The sequence below is a fragment of the Anneissia japonica genome, unplaced genomic scaffold, assembly GCF_011630105.1.
Source record: "Anneissia japonica isolate Jap-2015-1 unplaced genomic scaffold, ASM1163010v1 scaffold737_len1565949_cov176, whole genome shotgun sequence".
Classification (NCBI taxonomy): domain Eukaryota; kingdom Metazoa; phylum Echinodermata; class Crinoidea; order Comatulida; family Comatulidae; genus Anneissia; species Anneissia japonica.
In genome coordinates, this window is record NW_022741618.1 from 1,314,053 (window position 1) to 1,338,160 (window position 24,108).

The following is a 24,108-nucleotide window of genomic DNA, read 5'->3' on the forward strand; positions in this document are numbered from 1 at the left end:
GTGTGCCTAAATAAAAATGTGTACTTAAGGGCTATAATGGTTTATGTAATCCAGAACGTGTGTCAGTGAATTCCGGGTGCCAAAACTAGAGTTCCCAATGATGGTATGCGCAGTTCTTAGAGGAAATGGCTACGTGTGCTCAACAAAGGCAATGAAAGGATGTAACTGTTATCCATGTTCCAAGGGTTACTATGGCGCTATAATACACGAACTGTGTCTTCCATGCCCCCCAGGTAATTAACTTACGACTGCTAATGATTCATTCATACTCATGAACATCCTCATCATTTTAATTTCTATGTATTTTAGTTATCAAATTCTCTTTAAAAAATAGTACATGAAAGAATATCTTCATTATTATATTCATTTAATTAATAGGAACAACAGTTGCAGCAACACAACAAAAAAATTGTTAATTTATCTTTCTTAAATGTTAAATTTCTTTAAAACTCTTCTATACTATCTCTTATAGGAGGTTATTACCTTGATGAAATAGGGGTCTCGAAAGGATTCACGTACAAGGATAACTGTAAGACGTGCAATAATGGCACATACGTCCCACCGGAACGAGCTCCTGCCAGATCTCTAACAGAATGTCAAGTATGTCCATTTGGTACTCAGACTAACAAGGTCGCTGGCTCCCGTGCCTGCCGATGTATAGAAAATTATTATCGTGCTTACCGGTTTGGACGTTGCTTTGAATGTACAACCAAAGGAATTAAGTGCCCTTTTGAGCATCAACAGCTAAAGCCTGGCTTCTGGTGGTATTGGCACTCTCTCAATGATTTTTACATGTATTCAAATTATACCAAAGCACTTGTACAAGAGAACTATGACAATCCTGATGTCAAACGATATTTGAATTTCTCTGGATCACTGCCATACGCTCAGGAGTGTCCAAGACCAAAAAGTTGCCCCGGTGACACAATAAACGCCAGTTGTGCTGTTGGTTTTACAGGCTGGATGTGTACACAATGTGAAGATGGCTATTATCCTTGGTTTGACTCTTGTAGTGAATGTCCTTCTGTATGGCATTTTCTGCTTATTTACAGCGTCATAATATTGGTTTTACTCGCCCTCATTGGCTTAATCTTGTGGGTAGATTCCAAACGAAGTAATGTCAGCTCGGAATCCAGAACAGTAGCTGATATGTTCTTAGCCAGAGTTAAAATTGTGATTGGGTTTTATCAAGTTCTTGCCGGGATATTCAGTACTTTAATGTACATACACTGGCCTAAGGCTCTTGCAAATGTTGGACAACATCTACAAAACATTGCTTTGAACATCATCAAGATTGCCGGCCCGCAGTGTCTTGATACTCGATTCAAGCTAAATGCTTATCGTGAATTCATATTTGGAGTAACATGTCCAGTAATTGTGATATCATCAACCTGCTTAATTTACATAATCAAGAAGTTTATTTCAAAATCAAATAGCCCTAAACATGACCTTACGTCAAAGATGGCGAAAACAAAACGACTATGCTTCCAGTATACACTTTCTCTGCTTTTTCTGACGTATCCCAACTCATGTAACTCAATTTTCACTCTTTTCCCCTCAATCTGCAAGACCTTCTGGATTGATGAAGAACAAATTTACCAGCAAACTAGACTGAAGTCTGACTTTTCAATCTCCTGTGAAGATGACAAGTATAAAATTTTTATGTTTGCAGCCTACTTAAGTCTTCTATATGTCATAGGCTTTCCATTGGGTCTGTTGTTTCTACTGTGGAAATTTAGAAATAGGTGTTGTCGGCACACCGATCACTTGGCAAATGTTCAGTTAGGGACTTCAGATATAGATATTCTATATCAAGATCCAAGCATGGTTCACTTTAATGATGGCGATGATCAGGATGATGCATCATTGAGACGAACATCGATTCAGAAAACTCTGGCAAATCGAATGTCAACGGGTGGCTCTAATGACCCTTATGGTCTTAGAGCGTTTCATGAAAGTTACAACTCAAGATGCTGGTTCTGGGAAGTAATTGAATTAGTGCGGAAACTAACACTTACGTCGCTTATTATTTTCTTCGGCTCGTCGAGTAGAACACAGGTTGGAGCTGCTGCGTTTCTGGCGATAATGTTCCTAATTCTGCACGTAGCATTTAAGCCAATGAAAGATAACTTTGAACATTGGCTGCAGTTGCTATCCTTGGCTACTATTGTCCTCAATCTTTTGGTTGGCGTGATATTAATGACTCCTGTCGACGACATAATTCAAACTAAGCTGGATCGAGCCGATGAAGTTGGTGTCCAGGTTATACTCGTGTTGGTTGATTTTGGAATCATCATGCTATTTGTAGGTGAGTAGGGTTCTATCTCAAACACTGTGTACAATGATCACAATGGACATAACGTACAATCCGCTTTACTTGTTTTATTTGGCATCTATCGTTTTGAGAACATTATGGCAACATTCTACACCAGTTAGCAGATAGGTTTTCTAAGGAGCAACGCATTAAATTTTAAGATGTTTATTACACTTAATTACCTCGCGAAAAACAATCACACCATACATAGGCCTATCTGGATTAATCAAACAAAGTTCTTCAAGATGCATGTTTATTGCGCTTCAAATATATTTTAACCATCTTCTCTGTCTTCTCTGTTTTGTAAGCCTACCGTTATTATTTATCTTAATTTGATAAATTACATTAGCTTAATTTTTTTTTCAGAAGTGATTAAATGAATAGCACATTCTGTAAACCTATACGTGAAACGAAAACATTATTGCAACTCATTGTCTTTCGGTTTAAAATTTCCAATTATTAAAAATTTCCGATCTTCTATTTTTTAGTTTCTACAATTCGATCTCTGTACAAAGCCTTCAAGAACATCTTAAAGGAAAATAAGGAGAAGAAAGGGAATATTGAGAATTACGCAAGATTCAAGAAAGAAATTAATGATGTACTTGCTATACAATCAGAACCTTTAATTCTTTAAGATTAAGCCTGTTGAAATATTAAAAATAAAATTGGTGGATATACGAGTGAAATAAATTATGTAGGTCTATGAGTAGACTGTGACTTTTAAACTCCAATTTATTTATTATTTATAAGGGAAAATTAAACTAGTGAACCTCATGTACAATTTTGAATGTCTATTTCAAAAGTAACACATGATAGTATGTTTTAACCCTTCTATGGCGGGATCTTGGTCACCGCAGTAAATTTGCAAGAGCACACCAACAAAATATGTTTACTAATTCATTAATCAAGCGAAAAAAATTGGTGTGCTTAGTGTGTACCGACTTAAGAATGCGAGTACACAATTTAGGATCCTGGACCTTCGCTTATTAAGATATTTAAGAAAGTAGTAATTACAAAACAAAAACATACTATGCTTAATAGAGCGTACAGATTATCATCAACCAATGAAGTATTTCTTGATGTATTAAACGATATTGTTTGAATACATATGATGCAGCTAGTTTGATCTCTTCTCATCGAAAAACTAAGAGAAATTGATCGTATTAAAAAAATTCATTTGTGTACGAGATCACCAATCGTGCATACGAGTTCGAGAACACAAATCGTGCATACGAGTTCGCCAAAGTGTGTACGAGCTGGCATGTGTACGAGTTAGCATACACCGCTATGGAATTAAATTACCCAAGAGAATTAATCAGTAGTATCATTAATAATTTTGAACAATCTAGTGTTAATACATCTAACAAACAATGTTATCTTTGTGGCACCAATATTCTTTTATTTGTAAATTACGGGTAACATCGACCAATTATATGGAACCTGCGAGCGCAAGCCGTTATCCATGAAAATGAATGCACAAGATACATCAACAATAACTTCATTGGGGTAGATGTGGGCCGACATAGTGTTATGAGAACTGTTGATGACACAAAGCATGATCTAGGTATCGAAAGTCAGGTTTTTTTTTTTAAAAGCCCAACGGCCATGTCGCGAAATTTATGTGTATGACAAAATAATGATAATGTCGTCCGGTTTACAATAATTGGTGTCGGAAGTGGGGTCCAGAAAAATTAATGTTGGAAGGAAAGTTCATAATAAAATTCAGACTTCACCATCACTTAATGCAAAGACACATATTGGCTAACATTTTGTTACTGTGATCATTTTAGAATTTAATTCAATGTCTTTTATTTATCAACATAAGTACATGTATATGAGAGCAGTGGTGTTTTAATAAAAATTCTATATTAAGTTTATTAAGAATATCAAAATTACATTAAGCACTGTTAACAGTATCAATTTTATTTGATAAAAACCTGTTGTATGCCCATATATAGTCATGATATGCCTATACTGTATATGGTCATGATGTGATGTCATCATGACAAATATGAGGCCGCCAGGACTCAAGAGGTTATACAGTATATCATAATTGCTGCATATTTTTAATTTGTTTTAAATTTTATTTATTTATTTATTCACCAAAACAACAGCGGACACAAATCCGCCACTTACAGTATGGTTAACAAAGGACGAGACGACGGAAACAGAAACACAAACAAAATTAATTTTAACTAATCACGCCTAAAACGCTACGACGGAAAAAGTGCAGATTGGAGTTAAATAAATCTAAAGACGGAAAGGAACTTATTGTATGTACTATAGGTTTGGTCCTGCGCATGGCAAAAATATTCAAATTATAAAAAGTTCTAGTGGTTACATTGATGAACTGCTTATTAATGTAAAACTCATAGAAAGAATACTAATTTAAAATTGGTGTAAATTTTAAATTTATCAACTGTTATAATTTTTTTATATAGATTTTTAAATTACTTTGTTTCTGCTGATTAAAAAAATAAAAATTAATATTGTGTTTTGTTTAATGTTAACTTATAGTTTACTCATCTTGAACTAATTGATAACATGATTTAGTTCAACCTTCACTAGCTGTAGGGCTACTAGGGTATCCATTCTGACTACAAAGCTACAATAGAATTCATTTCACGATAACATTAACAGACATAAAATATATAAATACTATTTGGCAGCTGTTATCAACCCCAGCGACTAATTTAGACAATTAGATTAGACAGTACGACTTACAAAGAGAAATACTAAAATGTGGCAATCTTCTAAAAGGCCTACATTTTTGGGTCATGTCACCCTTGTTAACTAAGATTTCATGCTAAGTAATAATAATAATAATAATAATAATAATAATAAAAATAATAGTGTAGTTTTATATAGCGCACATATCCATCTAATGTAGTATTAGTATTAAGCTAAAAAAGTCTCCAAAAAGGTCATAAAACCACATTATTCTATAAAAACACTGATATGAAATACCTAAAATTCATAATTTAAAAATGTACAGCATTTAAAACATTAAGGTCTTTCCATACTATCAAAATTTTTTATGTGACAAATTTGTGTGATGTGCCCATATATGGGCATGATGATGTCATACTACACCCAAATATTTGCATAGCACATTTTTTTTGTCACATAGAATTTGATAGTGTAGACAGAGCCTAAAGCAGATAAATTTTCATTGCTTGATCTGCATCTGTTAAAATACCGACAAGTCCAACTGGATCTAGACACAAGCTCATTGGTGAGTGTCCCTCGATGAGAGTGCCTGATTGAGAGTGCCGGGATAAGTGCCCTAGTTAATGATAATAATAGTGTAGTTTTATATAGCGCACATGTCCATCTAATGTAAGATGCTCAGGGTACTTGATATGTGGACTAGGAACTTGATCAATGACTTTCTTCGCCCCTAAGGGTCCCTTCATGTCTGTGCTACCCGGTGACCCGGTACCAGCAATTCCCGTTGTCCACTCCGTTATGAGTGCCACTGAATTAGAACGTCTTGAAGAGTGTTTGTGATTGATTGTTTTATAGGAAGCGCTTGATGACAGTGACTGAACGAGTGTACTGTACCTGGATTAGGTGTGTCCCTGGATTAGTGTGCTAAATGGATGAGTATGCCTGGAAGAGTGCTTCTAGATAAATGTGCCCTGAAAATAAAAGAAAAATAAAAATTTGCCTATCCAAATAACATTATTTTAATTTCCAATCCCTAATATTGTGGTCTTAAAGCACAATTTGAACCATACTAAGCCATAAAAACTCTCTCTGTGAACCCTACAGATTTTTTTTCCGGAACCCCAACCGAGGCTCTAATCAGCCCCTTGGTTCAGATCCCTCCGTCGGACACGCCAGACCCCTTGTCGGCAAATTTCTTGAGCCACCGCTGGGTCCAGCACCTCTAGGTGGCAGATTATTGAACTAGAATTAAATATTGATGTGATTTCTTTCTTTATTATTTTTCTGCTGACCCACTGTAAAATATTGGTGGCCCAGATTCATGTTGCAACCCACAGTTTGGGCAACTATGTCAATATACAGGATTTGAGAACAGTACAGAGAGTATGGAAGACAGTACACAGCCTTATATTTGAACACTTGCATTGCTAGGAAGAAAATTAAAAGTTGCATTGACTTTCTGAACTGTGGTCTGTTTACCTTTACCCATAAACCAATAGTACTGTATTATTGTAAGATTATTAAGGTGGATATGGAGACAGTTTTTAAGGCTGAAAATACTGCAATTTTAAACCATGGTAATAAGCACAGTTTCAAAATTATTCCAATGGGAACAAATTTCATGGAGTAAATAAAGCATCACTTGCACACTTATTAGGTGAAGGTAATCTACATTTATTGGTAAATAATTCAATACTGAAAAAATTCAATGGCTTCTCATGTTGAGTTATTAACGTTGGTTTATAGCCCCATTCCCGGCAAAATTTCAATTTTTAAGAAAAATCTAATTTTGTATAATGTTATAAAGATTTATAAATATAATACGGAATTGCTAGTTTAACTGAATTTAGACATTCCTAAGAATGAAAAAAATGTAAAATAAGACTGAAATTTGATTTTTTGTGTTCCACACAAAAAATAAATGCGGATGAATTTTTCATGTTGATTTTGAAATATCGTAGGCGCCGAAAACATTAGCCTATCTAACGCTGCTGGCTAGGCCTAGCCTTACCTCAATTTTAGGTTCTGTTATCACACATAAAATTGGCCGACATGATATTTTCCGTTGCTAGTATTGACACTTGTGAAATATAATATTTCATAGGAATTATTTCAAATTTGTTAAAAAACTGATTCTGACTGAGATTTTGACACTTAAACAAACATATCCCAGCCTAAGCGAACGACCGCATTGCGCGAGATGCGAAGTACAAAAAGTAATCTCATTAGAGAGGGGGCACTTTATTGACTGTATAAAGTATACATAAAAGCGAGAGTATTCCAGTGGATGCGATCTTCAACCTCTGAATTTGCCTAGTAACGATGAATTCGTCGAGAAAATGGTAATATTTTATGAGAAATAGTCTGTATTTCTCATTTTTTTTTATTCTTTTGCGTAAAACTAAAATTCATGCTAATATTTTTCCATGATTTATAATAATTGGAGTAATGCAAATGCATATTTTCTAAAAAAAGTCATTTTTAGTGAAATTTTGCCGGGAATGGGGCTTTAACTCTAGAGGGCAGCATATAAAAAAATTGGATTATCTGCAAATTAATTTTCTGTAAGCTTTTTCAATATTTTGATTTTTGAGGTGTTATAAACATGAATCATATTTATATTAAAAAATTAATTAAAAACATAATAACATGTGGATCTCAAGCACTGGTATATCAAAAACAAGTTCAGTATTCAATGATAATCAGATAATACTTACAATTATTGTGTTTCCATCTTTACTCCTGTAAAAAAAAAAACCTATTAATATTTACCATTACCATAATTTTATTACAAATTCATTTTTTTTGTAAATAGAATTATTGTAAATTTATCCTTTTCTTTTTCCTTTCTTTTCTAAATTCAACTACATAAAACTACTGTGCAGTATGAAAACCTAATCCTACTTTGGTACAAAATTTTGCAATAATCAAATTCATTAAAAAATTTTTATTAAAATTAGTCATCATCATTTTTTTAAAAGATTTGTCAACAGAGAGGGCAGGAAAAAAAAAAGGATTTTGCCCAGCACAGTTAGGTAGAGGTGAAAATAAGAATGAAAATTTTGTTGGTGAATGTAAACAGTGTAGCATGGGATTGGAAAAAGCTTTAAATTTATATAATAGATATATAGACATCATATTTGTGTGATTTCAAGGTAGTGACAGGCACAATAAAATAAATTAAACATTGTATTTTGTCTGAAATTTGCATTTGTGGCTGCATGTGGGCCAAAAACTAATTAAAAAAAATTTTATTTGACATCATCATCGGTGGGCAGCGAGTTCACAAAACTAGGAAAGTCTTGCCTACAGTAACACAGAAAAAACCTCTGAATTAAGAATCTCAAAGTCAATATCAGACGTGTCTGAATGCAAGAATGTCAGTGCATTTCTGAGCATCTAAGGGGAGGAGGAACAGGGCTACAGACCCTGTATAAAATACACCAGTCTATGTAATTTAAAATTAATCATCAATGCAAGTAGGCAGGCAGAAGGGTGTATTGGTTGTGTATATATATATATATATATATATACATATTTTTTTTAAATTGCAATTTCAAAGAGAAACTGTTCTGAAACTGTTTTTATATAAATTAGGTTTTCAGGCAAGTGGTTCCCCCTCCCCACATCTGCTCCTAATCCTATGCCCATGATCATCAGCATCATACTCTATCGTCAACATACTGTATATCTAGTAATATTTGATATATATAACTTAATAAGTACTTACTAAATTCATTTACAATTTTGTATATGTGTTGTAAACCCTGTTGATCTCTCAGGAGGTCTGCAAATGCTTGAATTTTCTGTAAATCATCATCAAGCTTCATTTGCCGTGTTAAAGCGTTAATCAAAGCCCATTTATCTTTCGACTCTTTTCTTGTGACACCACACAACTTAGCAACTGCTAACACATCTCCATCTTCTAAAGACTTGCCAAGATCTAAAAGAAATCTTCTGTAATCTGAAATGGTCTGGGGCCTCCTCATGTTTAGGCAATTTGGATAATAATTACATATTACTGTTTCTATTAGCATGATCATACCTGCCACTTCAAACAACTCAATCAGAAGTGACACATTTGTTGGGCTTATGTAACCCCCCGTTTCCAGAAGGGTGAAAATATCTATTTCAGTGGCTTTTTGCAATGCTCCTGCATTCCTTATAATGTCTTGAATTGCTACTTTCAGCATTGGCAGTTCATCTTCTTCAATTTTGCCTGCCAGCTGTACGATCATTGATCTGAAATCCTCGTCGCTCATCGTCTTGCGGAGAGATTAGCTACAATATAAAAGACAAGTTTGTATTAAGCCAGCTACTTCTTTGGTAATATGTATGATCATAAATTTAATTTCATGATAAAAAAAAATACAGTACCTCAGCCATACGATGCTTTGGGCCGAGGTACAAAATCTGATGTCTGCAAAAAATCTACTGTACATGGCCGGAAATGGCATTCTAAATTTTCAAAAAATTTAGTAGGGCCTGACCCGGCTTCCCCCAACCTCTGGAATTCACCTCTGATGTATGATCATAAATCTCAATTCATGATAAAAGAAACCTGGTCTACAGTACTGTACATACTGTAAGTTTGTCGGTTTTGGTCCAAGTCAGATTTCAAAGCCAAACATCAATTTGCAACAAAAACTTTTGAACAAATTTGATCTGTTCTATCAGACAGTTTGTTTGGGTACAAGTTGGTAGTTTGTTGTTTAAAAAATTATGGTCCTAATTGAAACTATTCAATTTTACTACTAAAACTATTTTTGGATGGATAAGGGTACATTTTCGTGGGTCCCTGCTGTGGGTTTCTACACATTGTAGATAATTAATATTTAATGTTTTTTTTTATTTTGTTAGCTGGGATTTTTTTATGCTTTTGATTACTAGTAGGCCTCAAGCACAGCATTAATAATCTAATTCTGTTCATTGAATCTGACCTGATGTTGCTGCAGTTTTAACCAACTTATTCTGGTAGTGGTATGAACCACTGATTGTGTTTGTATATAGGCTGATTGGTTAGTTCTAACTAAAGTTTGACTCAACTCAAACTGATGACACCTTCGGGTGGAAAGGCCCATTTGTTGTAGGCCTACGTTTCAAGCCCCATTCCTGGCAAATTTCAGTTGTTAAAAAAATCTGATTTTTATATGTTATAAAGATTTATAAATATAATACGAAATTGCTGACATTCCTAAACATGAAAAAAATGTAAAATAAGACTGAAATTTGATTTAAAAAAAAAATAAATAAGGATGAATTTTTTATGTTTGATTTTGTGATAGGTCTGCAAAGAAATAGAATAGGCGCTGGAAACATTAGCCTATCCAACACTGCTAGGCTAGGCCTAGCCTTACCTCGATTTAGGTTCTGCTATCACACATGTTGGCCGCTTTTATGTGTGATAGCAGAACCTCGATTTAGGTTCTGCTATCACACATAAAAGCGGCCAACATGATATTTTCCGTTGCTAGTATGTATTGACACTTGTGAAATATAATATTTCAATGGAATTATTTCAAATTTGTGATTCTGACCGAGAAGTTATGTATATATAAAAGCGAGAGCATTCCAGCGCATGCGATCTACAATCTCTGAATTTGCCTAGTATCGAAGAATTCGTCAAGAAAATGGTAATCTCCTATGAGAAATAGTCTGTATTTCTCATTTTTTTTTATTCTTTTGCATAAAACTAAAATTTTTGCCAATATTTTTCCATGGTTTATAATAATTGCTTATGCATTTTTTCTAAAAAAAAATCTTTTTTTTTTAGTGAAATTTTGCAGGGAATGGCGCTTTTACTAAAGGATACTTCCTACATTGTTTTAAAAATTCAGTTAATCCATTAAATTACATTTATGTAGGCCTAGGGGCCTAGTACTAGTAGTAGTAGGAGGAGCTACAAGGCCTATTCTAAAGCCTAGCTAGGCTAGGCCTTGTATTTGTATAATTACTAGGCATAGGCTTAGTCATCATCAGTCAGACGAGACAGTAGTCTCGCCTGACTGATGACTACTACTAGGCCTAGAACTGGGTTGGGTCCTGGTTGGAGTCTAGCCTAGAATAGGCCTAATGTAATAAGTAGGGCCTAGCCTAGCTAGCTAGAGCCTAGGCCATCCTACCTAGGCCTAGTCACTGACCTGGCCTAGCCATGGCCCCACTGAGCTGATGAATCGTTGGCCCGATCGTTCGTTTTTGTGTCTTATAAACTTATATACCTTTTAAAAATTAAGATTACTTTATAGTACGGAAGATGTTTCACAACTCTCTTCTCAGATACAGGCATTTGTTCGCTCCCGGCCTACTACTAAATAAACGCTGATAAATTAAACTTCAGTGCAGTCTGGTGGGTAAAGTCTACGTCAACGCAACCAAGTTTTCTATAGATGGCGCATGTCTTCCCGTAATGCAATCTTTTCATTCCACTGAGCCATTAGATCGGTAAGGACTGCAGATCTAATATAAAATATCTCAAATTATCTTTCTTTGCTTACGCCATCGTCAATAAAATTTACGTCTGAAACGTAGTTTATGTTTATTAGTTTACAAACAAATGTTTTTTGAAAAATATAAATCATTTTTATGTTCCGAAATTGTGGTATAGATGCTAGAGTAGGTAGTTGTGATGTCAATTGAAGAGTTGTTTACGGTTCCCTGATGATTTTAACCTCCATGGTTATATAGAAAGTCCTAGGCATAAGCAAATTAGAGCTCAGAAAGACCATATTTTTACTATGGTATAATTACATTTAATCTTGGCGCTAATATACATTCATTGCGCCTATCTAAAAAGTATTTTATTTACACTTACAGTGGCTTAGTAGGAGGAGGGAGGCTTGGGCCTGCTTTATTACTTTAAAAAAAAAATTAGGCTTAGCCTTAGCTCTTAAGCCTAGCCTGGGCTTGATATAGCCCTAGCCCTCCTGGCTTCTGCTTACATATTCGAATTCTATGGCGAGTTTGGAATACAGGCGCTAATGCACTTTAGTACTCCACCCTAACCCTAACCTTAACAATAACATAGCAAGACTGTAGTAGTTCCGTGTCCAGAATTTAAATAGTTTTTTTAACCACTCAAAATCACATTTGTCAGTGCTGATCCTTTTTTACTCGCTAGTCCTACAGTACCATAAGTAGGATATCAAAATACACATATTACTATGTATCAATGTGATCAGGCACTACAATACACAAATCACTATGTAGCTGTGTTTTCTGGTATGATGTTTTTTGTGTTACTATATGCCACATCAAGTACTAAAAACATGATTTGTAGAAGATTTAAGGTGTAGACAGTCCATGCTGTAAAGTTAATTAATTGTGCTGATGATACCTCAAAAAATACAGTAGCTCAAAATTTGCACAGAAACTAGGTGTGCAGAATTGTATCTACCAAATACATTGTCTTTTTGCCAAAATTTGCATGTAAATCGGCCCTTATTTTCCGAAGTGCACAGACAGATTTCTATGCCTAATTTTTGCTCGTAGGATGCTGTAGGCCTGTATTCCCCATGCTGGCCTTACTTTACAGTCCGGTAGATAGTAATATTAATTACTCTCAGTAATAATTTTCATAATATGATTATTATCATCCTATTTGCTCATGACAAATTTGCGATAGTTATCTTTTGATAAATAACTGAAATTCTCTAACATTGGTATTTTTGTCTTCTGGAATCCGTAGCAAAGTGGTCAATATTGGATAACCCTGAATTATATTACACTTCTGGGCGAAGTTAATCTGATTTTGAATTCTAGTCAATAATGATTTACCTTCTGAATTAAATTTCTTTGCAGGCAACATGAAGAGGAATCCATTATGCAGCTCCTCCAGGAGGAAGAACCGTAAGCGATACTTCAATGCGCCCTCACATGTGAGGAGGAAGCTGATGAGTTCTCCTCTTTCAAAGGAACTCAGACAAAAATACAATGTCCGCAGCATGCCTATTCGCAAAGAAGATGAAGTACAAGTAAGTATTCTTTCATCTGTACTAATTAAGGATATTGGTACAGCGGTATTCAACACGACTTAAAGCAGCCGATTAGAGAAGTTATCTTGCATCAACCAATGTTTTATGTTATTATGTATTTAATTATGTAAAATTGTTAAGGGTTGTATTGTATGGTATTCTTTGCATTCCATATGATAGCTACCGTATGCTGGAAGAACCTTCCTCCATAAAGATTTGTCATTTCAATTAATAAATTTGAGAATAATTATGTTGCTTCATCTGTTAGGTTACCAGGGGCCATTACAAAGGTCAGCAAGTTGGAAAGGTGGTTCAAGTTTACCGCAAAAAATTTGTCATCCATATTGAGCGTATTCAACGAGAAAAGGCTAATGGCGCCCAAGTTAATGTTGGTATCCACCCAAGCAAGGTTGGTATCGATATACAGTAATAACAGCGGAAAAGCCTGTGTAACATTTCATTTAGTGCTATTTATTGAATTTAGGCTTGGTACGTAGCAACAACAGTGTTGCATCATCAGCAGATTATGCCATTGTCTTGTTTTGTCAGTGGTTGTTAATAAATTCCAGTTTTCAAAGAATTTCTATTTAAATTCCACATAATATCCTGTCCCTGTTTACTCAAAAGGTTCGCCATAATATTCCCTTTTAGAATAGTACAGTTTTGAGTCGCCCTCAAATCTGTTTATAAATTTTAGCGTAAAAGATAACTAACAGATGAAATGTGCCAGAACTGAATAACACTACAATTGTTTTTTAATATAAATAATGTGTTTACTATAAACTAGGTAAATAAGCATGATTACTATTTATGTTACTGAAACAGAGCAGTGAGCCTGTATGATGACATAATTAATGTCGAAATATTGAATTCCAACACGATGGCGTGCATTTCAATACTTGGAGTATGTATTATACTATCTTATCTGAGCCTGTATGTTGTACACAGTTTATTGGAGTTCATAAATATCAATTCTTAATGATTTAATGGTCATATAGTTATACAGTTTTTGTTTTAGTATTTTTATTATTGTAGACAATATTTTTGTGTTTATTTTCTGTATTTAATTGGATATGATGTCTTTGGTGGGAAACCAATGATAACATGGAAAATCTGGATTGACCTTGTATCCTGACACATAAGCACACTCCACCAATTTTCCAAATGAAATACAGTAGAACCTGTATTATGGGTACACTTTTTAACCAAAAGCTCAAACATAGTGTTAAAACATGCCTTTCCTTGATTCCAAAAAAAGTTCCCTTAATAGGGATGTCCCTTTTAATATGGGTCTCTCTTTTGATAAGGGTGTCTCTTTTAATAGGGGTCCCCTTAATAGGGATGCCCCTTTTAATAGGGGGGCCCTTTTAATAGGGCTGTGTCTCTTTAAGAAGGGTGTGTCTCTTTAAGAGGGGTGTCCCTTTAAGTGGTGTCCCAATGTAGGTGTTTCACTGTAAAGGTTTCTGTTTCCGCTACCTTACATTTTTCTCAAAATTATCTTTCAGGTTGTCATTGTCAAACTGAAGTTGGATAACGATCGTAAGAAAATCATCGCCCGCAAAGCTGCCTCTCGCCAACAAGCTGCAGACAAGGGTAAACACACAGAAGAATCTGTTGCTATGACAACAGAATAGAGTGTTTGATTTATATGGTGAATAAATTATCATGATGGTGTACAGATAACACAAGTCTTGTCTTATATTTTCTGTCTGTTTAATTTAATGATTATTGATGCTTTATTTTTATTATTCAATTTTATTCTTTGATAATTTGACATATTACTACTGATGATGATGATGTTGATGACAATAACGACAGTATGATGAGATGATGATGAATAATTAGAGACAAGGTCACAGTTAAGTGTCTTGAACTTATGATAAAAGAGATGCAGTACAGAACTTCAAACTACAAAATATAAAAATGTGTGAGCTGAACAATAACAAAGACTGCATTGACGGTACCATCAGGGGGTAGAGGAATTGGACTGCTATATAAAAGGCAGTCATTTCACATTGAAATTTATTGTCAGGAAAATTGTATTCTTACTAAATATAAAAAAGATACAAAATTGCACAAGACAAAACATACTGTGTCCTGGTAAAACCTCGAATAGAAGCCCAAAAGGCTTAATCTCGAGAAGAAGCCCTCTTTATTTTGCAAAAGTAGTTTTAAAAAGAAGCCCACCTCAAGATAGAATGGGCTACTTTTCGAGATGGTACAGTACACACACTGTACATGAATTTCAAAGAAACAAAATAAATTAAAAACATGCTTTGGTTATGCAGTAGTTTAATGCCGGTCAATATACTCCATGATATAGACTGATGTTACAATGTAACTACTATTGTTTTATGATATTAATTCCGAACATTTACAGCATTCATTTTGAAAAGAAGCCACCCTCTATGCAATACTACGCAAAAGTAGCCTCGAAAAGAAGCCAATCTCGAAAACAAGCCCATCCGATGTTCAGTTTAAAAAGAAGCCCATGGCTTCTATTCGAGGTTTCATGGTATGGAGTGATTGCTAACCATAGCTTATAGGTAGCAGCAAGAAAATATATTAGTGTACAGTAAATAATATTTAAATGGGTTTGCTGCGTGGCACCGGAAACATGTTAAACAAATAGATGAAGATACAAAATCATTTATTGTTATGTGCAACTCGTTTCAGATGAAATTTGGGTTTAAATGCTTTCACAAAAAAGAAAATAAACTTAAAATACACAATATATAAGGTGCAAGTTATGGTACATAAATGATAACAGTGCTCAAATAAGAGAAAGGCATACCGTCTCTATGGTATGACGATATGATAATCTTTATAGAGAAAAGCTGCAGGTTCGAATCCCTTTTCTGTCTCTATGGTATGATGATAAGATAATCTAATTAATAGAGAAAAACTAATATATTGAACAGTAGTATACTACTGTAGATAAAAAAAGCCCCTGAAAAAAAGGCACCAGAAAAATGGCCCCAGAAAAAAGATCCGGTAAAAATGGCCCCAAATGACAGTTACACCTACTGTACTGTATTAATAGAGGGTAATACATAGTCACAACTCACATCTAGATGTGTATAAGAGACAGGTATATATATATGTTGTACAACTGATTGTAAGACTCAAAAAGAATATTTGACGAAAAACTCGTGGATGGTTATAACATGGAGGGAAAACTTATTTTATTTCTCCATGGTTATAATGAGATACAGAATTTTTGATATTTAAAAAAAGGTAGGGTGAGGGTGGGAAATGGATCCAGGAATGGTTTACGCCTCCTTTACCCCAAGTTTTTAAATATGCAAAAATCTATATCTCATTAACTGTTTCCAAGTTTTTCGTCAAATATGCTTTTTGTGTGTTAGAAAAATCAGTTATAAGCCTATCGTACAACATATCGTAAACCTATGTATTGTTAGGCCTAGCTTTTGTGGGACCTTAGCAAAGCAATAATATCCAAGGGGCGGGGCTTAGCGGAAAGGTTTATTTAAGCCCAAAGGTCATGTCAGGATAAACGCGAATTTTAAACAATTTGAACTGACTGTTTCCCTCACTCAGTTACAAACTGCTTTTATTTAGAGAATAATACAATTGTTATTTTTCAGTGGTTGACAGAACATTTTTAATTAGAAAACAGTGACTTAAGTAATGGCAGTTAACAGTAGGAAGCGAAGTGCCGCAGATATTTGGAATTGGAATGGAACTCCTGTTGCAGACTTTGGAATCAGCACGACAATGCCAAACGGCTTCCACCAAGTTTCCCCGGTAAATACGTTGAGCTGAAGCCCATTGAGTTGCCAGAATTTACGATGGCCGGCCTAGGCCTAGACCGTTTTGGCCTAACTAGCTTATAGGCCTATGCCTAGCCCATGCATTAGGTTTAATTAGTTGAGTTTGAGTGTATTTATGCTATATATTTCTGTAGGCGGATGACTGAGGCCATCAACCTCTGGTTAGCCCATTTTCCACACTTTCCAGTGAACACATTTTCCCCAGGCCAGGGTCCCACCAGGAAAGAGACTAGAGTAAGGGGATAGCCTGAGTCCTAATGCTGTATATTCTCTGTGCAAAAATTTGGCCTAGAAATCCGTCCGCGCACTTTGAAAATTAAGGGCTGATTTCTGCTCAGATTTTACCGAAAATTATGATTTGACCCCCATACTGTAAAGTTTTTTAATTGAGCAGAGAAATTATCTAAAAAATAAGCTCATGTTTGTGCGGAATCATAGGCCTAATTGCTGCATAAATGCATTAGTTATATATTAAGATTTGGTCAAAGCCTAATTTTCGGCAAAATCTGTGTGGAAATCGGTCCCAATTTTCCGGAATGCGCGGACGGATTTCGAGGCCAAATTTTTGCGCGGAGGATATATTCCTCAGCTATTGTCTGTGGGTGCCAAATGCCATCCATTTTGATGGTGGACCAGTTTCGCCGAGATATTTAACATATAGAAATTCATGAAATTAAGTGTGTTTTGTTTGTCTTTTATTAAAATATACACTATCCTTCCTTTACAGTTACAGTAAGTAGACATATATCTCAGTTATGTGAGAAGTTTGTTATACCCATCCATGGTTGAACTTAAAATTACGCTCATTTCTTGTATGTTTTGCTTGGCCTAGGCTTCCCTTTTTGGCAAAATAAAAACATGTTTGTTACTGTTGTGTGCCTTTCCCACTGTCTATTATATTACAATTATCAGCAAATTTGTTGGTCATTCATTGAATCAAATTGACTGAAAACATCAATACAAAATGTGTTCCATACATCACGGCCAAAACAGTCATACACCGGCTAGGTTAGGTCTGTAGCCGTAGGCTAGTATTAGAACTCTCCATACAACTAGTAGTACAGTATATATTTACTAGGGGGTAAATCCAACCTAATAATAAGGACCCCAAAAGTGTAGGATACAACAGGAAGTGTAAAAGAAATAGGGTCAATGATAGGAAAAGTCAACCACCACATTTTAAAAAGCAAAGTCTGTCTTTTGAGTGTCAGTCATAAGTAGGCTTGCCATACCGTCTCGGGCTCCAATACTTATAGCCTATGTATTATATTGGTTATGAATTTTTTTTATTCATATTTATAGAAACGGAAATGCAATGGGTTGCTGTATACTAATCAAACAACCATGCTGCCCATGGCCCCTGTGTATCAGAAGCACGAAGAGCAGCAACAGTTCCCTGAGCAATTGTCAATGCATGTAGATGAAGATATGCATGAAGAAGGAATGGACACACAGACCATGAATACAGAAGTAAATAAGGGAGAACATTTTCTAATTAACAAACAATAAATAAATATACTTGATTATCCTGACACAAATCCAGTTATTGTCTGTTCCATCACGATAATAACAATTGATATCAACATTGCAGTACCTGCTGCTTACTTGGACTCGAACTCAACCCTGGCCATCAGGCACAAGCTTGGTGGTGTAGAGGTATGATGCCAGGCTAGTGATCTGGAGATTGTCGGTTCGAGTCCCAACCCGAGATTTCTTTCACAATTGTTTTCACACGTACTGAGTATTCAGTACATTTCCATGTCAGGTAGGGCAATAAATAAATCATAATAATGTTGCCATTTTCTAACCAGTTTCTAATATGCATTTTGTTATAGGATACAAAGAAAAATAATGTGTGTGCAAGATGTTTAGCAGGCGAGCCAGTAAGTATTACTAACATTAACTTACAAACATAGTTTGTTTGTATTTAGTTTATTTTTTTAAGGTTTTTGAAATAAATTTGAAATTACAGTCTGTTTAGCCTGTGTTCTAATTTCTAGTTTTCACCCAGCACAAACATAGTTTGTTTGTATTTAGTTTATTTATGTACTCTCTTTTTTTTTTAAGGTTTTTGAAATAAATTTGAAATTACAGTCTGTTTAGCCTGTGTTCTAATTTCTAGTTTTCACCCAGCACAAAACGCTATTATAATAACATTCACGAATGATGTGAATGGTGTGGTTAGGTTATGTAAAAAAATAATGTTTTCACAATGTTCTAAATGTTATGTCATCAGAATTAGGTTATAAAAATGTATTCATGGTTCTACAAAAAAAAAATGTTCTGATAGTTTAAATGCAGCGCTATTATATTGTAAAATTGTTAGCTGGGAAGTTCAATCCCAGTTGGTTTTATAGTAGAGTATAGGTTTATTTTAATATGTTTATAAAATCATGTAAATTGTAAGCAATTCATTAGTTTGAAAATAGAAAAAAAAAAACACCCACCAGAATCCAAGCGTTTGAAAAAAACAAAAATACACAGTACAGTTGAGCTTGCCTACAGTAAGTTGAATCCAAAATGGCATTGAAAAATTGTTCAACTTAGATCAAATTTGACTTGTTAATTAATGGAAAATACAACAATTTGGCATGTAGAATAAGATCGACTTAGAAATTATTTGAGTTAGGCAAAGTCGACTTAGGCAAGTTTAATTGTATATAAAACCAGGGGTTTAGCCAGAAAAAGAAAATAGGCTGTCCAAAATATGCTTTAGTTTAATGCAACATTTGATAGATTTGAAGAATATAATTAATTTGCTAAAGCAGACAAGCCCCAACTAGGCTAGGCCTAGCTGTCAAGCCGTCACGGTAAAAGTGGCCGTCCAAAAGACAGCCGGATGGCTCGCTGGAAAAGCCCTTGTATAAAACCCATTATTTAGGGCTGGCACTGGTAGGCCTGTGTGTCTTTCCCATGCTGGTATTTTTTTTTTTAACTATGCCAGCAGCTCTTGCCAAATGAAGTGCCTATTTATAATCTTCATTGCTGTTATTGTCCGATCCTGCTTATTATTTAGTACAGTCATGCATTTAGTTGATTGTGATAATGTTTTGTATGTTCAGCAAGAAGTTGGAATATTGAATAAATATTGTTATCTCATAAAGTATGTTTGCTTACTGTCTTTCAGGGTCATATAATGCATATATTGGGATAGGTGCAGTATGTGTGATTGTACTTAATCAAGGTGTGCTGTACATTACTGATTTTTATCAGCATGGGAAAGAATACAGGTGATTGCAGGTCAAACAACTATTGTATTCTTTTCGCTAATGATGAGTGAAATCATGGACGTATGATATATTACCATGGTATAATAAACCTTTTGAATATTCTTAAGCTCCGCCCACCAGATAAAGTTGCTACTTAACCGCATGTTCTGATTGGTTAATTTGTTTGATCGGCACCTTTTTATGTGTTTTGATGTGCAAAGATAAGGTAAAATTATTGGTTTTTTTTAAAATTTGTTTGTCATGTCCTCTTGCATTTACTATATCAAAGGTCATCACATAAACAATAAGGCATACTCTGTATAATATTTTGTTAAATGCAACCAATTTTGAATAACTGATGAAGTCAGATCAAAATCAACATTGGCCCTATGCTCTATGCTTTGGTTATTTATTTATTTATTTTGACCTTCGACATAGACCAGGGCATTTGAAACTGTTATTAGGGCTTCTGCACATACAAAGTTTACATTATTAGATAAATTTGTTTGTGAAAAATTTATTTATCAGGATTCAATAATCACGCTCAGTTATTATTCAGATGTCTTACTGAGCTATGATGGTACAGAGTGTACACCCTTTGATTTTTTTTTTTTTTTTTTTTTGTATTTTGGTATAGAATGATTTTCCACTATTACACCTACTGTATGGAAGCTTTTTAATTTGATATTGCTTTTTACATTTTTATTTCAGGGGCAGATCCAGACAAAAACCTGGGTAGGTGGGTGGTGTTTGAGATTTTTGTTTAGAAAAGCTTGATTATAGACACTTATAGAATTTAAATCCTACTAATCTTCTCTCTATTTTTTTGGTGGGGGGGGTCTCGAATTTCCCACCCCCACTGGATCTGCCCTTGTATTTGATGTGCCTTCTTAGTTTGATATATACCTGGTGTTTACTGCAGTGTTGTAAAAAAAATAGTTTTTCTAGATAGCAGAACCTACATATACTTTCTGATTGGTTTGCTTATGTTTTACCAATTTTATACAAGGAATGTAATGAAATCAATTCATTCAGTGCATTACTATAAATTATTTAAAAATCTGGACTAAGAATTTGGATGAAATTTCAGTTTCATTTTCAAGGACTGTATAGTATTTTGATACATTTTGATATATTTTTAATCAATTGAACAAATTCTTACATAAATCTACTTACATAGATTGAAATTGAATAAAGGTACAGTATATAAGTTGAGGATTGGGAAGTGATTTTATGCAACTTATTATATTATATTATAGAAAAAAATTGGAAATATTCATAAGATTCTGAAGAATGTAGTAATCGGTATGATATTCTACCATGGCCTGCCAACCAGTACTATTTTGTTATACATTTGCTTTCGTAGCATAATAAATCATTAACCTGTATTAATTTCCTCATAGTGGATTGATATATGGCACCTTGGAGTTTGTTACTTTTGGTAGCTCCAAGATGGGATTGCCATAAAAAGTTTACTAACAGGATTTCCCAGGTTTTTTTTGTCTTTATTTTTAATGCCAAAAAACAATGATAAAATGTAGCGCTTACCATAATGTACAGTATAATTGTGTGATTAGGGTATGTCTTCCTTGTTTGTATGCAAAATCATTGAAGACATTTCAGAAGATAGTGTAAAAAGGTGTGCTTGTGTTGTCCTGTGCTTGTCAAAAGATATAACAAAACAAAGAGAGGCACTTAATTTTGATTTCAAAACACCATCCAAACCCATTCATGAGCAGTTGGCTGATGGTATTGTCTCCTTAAATAACACTCACTTGAAAGTTAATGGAATGAAGCCTGGTTTCGTTAAAGTCGCTACAGTGTTTTCAGTGCAATTGCTGTACCGACCGATCAGCATCACCGAAAGCTGTCAGTGATAGCATGTAGCGATTGTATGGAAACCAAGCGTTAAGGACAATGTATCTGTTTTATATAAGTACTGCTCCAGAGACCTGTCAAAATTTCCTATTTTAATCTTTGACGATAAGGAACATTGGGTTTATTTTGTTACTTCATGATTTCTCATAACGTACAATGAGAGCGCTTTTGCGGTTCTTCCTCAGCAGTGGTGGTCCAGGGCTGTTGGGGGGGGGGTCGATAAAGAAAAGGAGAAAGAAGAGCACGCCACTTCAGGTCAAGCTAACTTCTGTAGTACGATTCTATTTGTCGTTTGATGGCAATTTTTTAAAATCAGTTAAAAACCCTTCCGTAAGTCCTCCTTATTTAAGGTTATCAGATTTTGACTAATCTACTGTGTAAAGATGTCCAGCTTGATATGACTCTATCTGAAGCATTTTGTAATTACAGTATTAATCAGCAAATAAGTCACCAGAAGATATTTTTTTTAGAGAATATATGTAAATAATTGACAGCACTACATGGATACAATATTGTAAACATAGAAAAGCAATGCTTCAAATGTTTTATGTAATGTTTATGTACAATAATGATCTTTAAAAAAATAAAGCTTAAAGCAAACACTGAAAGAAGCAAGTTGTAGAGCCTGTTATTTTTTGTTTCCCGAACTTATTTTTTTAAAGATTGCCATTTTTTCGCAGCAACTGGTGTGCTAATTGACCAAAAATTAAATTTTATTTTTATTTGAAATTATCAATATTGGAGGGCGGCGGGTTCGCAAAACAACTTATGAAAAATGTCTCACCTAAATGACTGCATATACACTGACAGTGGTGTAATGAAAAAAGAAACAAAGCTTACTTTGGCAATCATTATGCCTATTTACTGAGGTAAAAAGTAATTTATTTTCTCTCATTGACAATGCATAAGATAATGCCAAAATACATATGCTATAAATTATCCAGCATACCTCTAAATACCATTATTGCAATAAAAATATACAGTACTGCTGAAGTGTACTGTTGTGTCGATTTGCCATGAGCATCTTTCTACAGTAGATGGATACGGTGCAAAACAAATTTTCATTATTATTTTTCATTATATCAGCTGTGCATAAAATATGGGAAAACATACAAATTAATTACAAAAAATTCTGTAGTTTTCCAGGCCTTTACTGTACAACAAAAAACCATGATTACCAGCAAACTTAATCATCTAGTTTGTGAATGCTAATGCCTTATGGTACTAATTTTTTTAGATATATATATTTTCAAAAATATCAATAGGGGAGAATTAAGATAAATCTAGTTTCATAGTATCTGTGTATATTTTTTCGAATGTACTGTATATTGCTTTAACATTGGGTAAAGATGTACATTTTTCCATAATGTCGATCGGATCCCTCCTGCTGCCTCTAATCACACAACTCATAGTTGCTAGCAAGTTGTCACAGGCGAGCTGCAAGGGTGACATTAGATTAGCTTGTCCTACACATATTGTCAAGTAAGCTATCCAAATAATATTAATTTTTTTAGATATATATATTTTTAAAAATTTCAATAGGGGAGAATTTAAAAACTAAAAATCTAGTTTCATAGTATCTGTGTATACTTTTTGAAATGTATACTGCTTTAACACTGGGTAAAGATGTACATTTTTCCATCTGCCGATCGGATACCTCATGTTGCCTCTGATCATGCAACTCATAGTTGCTGGCAAATGGCCACAGGCAAGTTGCAAGGGTGACATTAGCTTAGCTTAAGGTGCACATATCTTCAAGCTCACTGACACAGGCACGTTGTGTAAGTGGTCTTGTACACAATGTATGTTTCCCTTGCACCATTCTGCTCTGGACATGCAGTAACTCTTATTGGTCACTAAGCTCAGATGGATGTCTCTCAATTGCCTTGGGCAGGGTCTCGCCTGCAGGACCCTTGAAATGGAAACTACAATACAAATGACAGAATATGAAATCTTCAATAATTGCCACAAACATACAAAACTAACATAGAATAAATGCTACTCCGAATAACACGAAGACCTTGATTCGAAGGTGCAAAATTTATTGGGTCAAATTGGGGAAAATTCTAAAAGTATACAACGAATATTGTGTATCCTTTATGCAATGCATTTGTGAAACATAATTTGACAAGCAGAAATTAATTTGTAATAATATAATATTGAAAACTGTATAATTATTTATTTATAAATTTAATTCAATTTAGATAATTTCAAATTTAATTGGATTTATGAAACACCATAAACATGCAACACCAATCTGAAAGCACTCACCC

General features: G+C 34.4%; 4 protein-coding genes and 1 long non-coding RNA gene across 6 annotated transcripts in view; 3 read left to right on the forward strand and 2 right to left on the reverse strand.

Annotated features, from left to right (window-relative positions):
* Positions 1–5,166, forward strand: part of LOC117118800 — a 14,385-nt gene extending 9,219 nt beyond the window's left edge. For both annotated transcript variants that reach the window (XM_033263497.1, XM_033263498.1), the window contains 3 exons: positions 55–233; positions 473–2,308; positions 2,803–5,166. In XM_033263497.1, the coding sequence (XP_033119388.1) occupies positions 55–233; positions 473–2,308; positions 2,803–2,948 (2,161 nt within the window). In that variant the 3' untranslated portion in view covers positions 2,949–5,166. The remainder of the gene's footprint in view (positions 1–54; positions 234–472; positions 2,309–2,802) is intronic.
* LOC117118803 lies at positions 4,389–11,327 on the reverse strand. Its single transcript, XR_004447099.1, has 4 exons — positions 11,203–11,327; positions 8,715–9,265; positions 7,702–7,726; positions 4,389–5,955 (listed from the first exon to the last, which is right to left on the reverse strand). It is a non-coding gene; the product is annotated as an uncharacterized LOC117118803 (long non-coding RNA).
* On the forward strand, positions 11,294–14,637 carry LOC117118802 (60S ribosomal protein L26-like). The gene is made up of 4 exons (XM_033263501.1): positions 11,294–11,425; positions 12,782–12,954; positions 13,223–13,363; positions 14,460–14,637. The coding sequence occupies exons 2-4, from the start codon at positions 12,787–12,789 to the stop codon at positions 14,586–14,588; spliced, it is 438 nt and encodes a 145-aa protein (XP_033119392.1). The 5' UTR covers positions 11,294–11,425; positions 12,782–12,786; the 3' UTR covers positions 14,589–14,637.
* A 1,800-nt stretch (positions 14,638–16,437) lies between these two features.
* On the forward strand, positions 16,438–22,446 carry LOC117118821. Its single transcript, XM_033263534.1, has 4 exons — positions 16,438–16,722; positions 18,051–18,218; positions 18,584–18,631; positions 19,876–22,446. The coding sequence occupies exons 1-4, from the start codon at positions 16,606–16,608 to the stop codon at positions 19,900–19,902; spliced, it is 360 nt and encodes a 119-aa protein (XP_033119425.1). The 5' UTR covers positions 16,438–16,605; the 3' UTR covers positions 19,903–22,446.
* The window catches only part of LOC117118841 (NAD-dependent protein deacylase sirtuin-5, mitochondrial-like), an 8,636-nt gene continuing 5,311 nt past the window's right edge, over positions 20,784–24,108 (reverse strand). Inside the window, exon 7 of the mRNA XM_033263555.1 lies at positions 20,784–23,760. Coding sequence (XP_033119446.1) covers positions 23,682–23,760 — 79 coding nt within the window. The 3' untranslated portion in view covers positions 20,784–23,681. The remainder of the gene's footprint in view (positions 23,761–24,108) is intronic.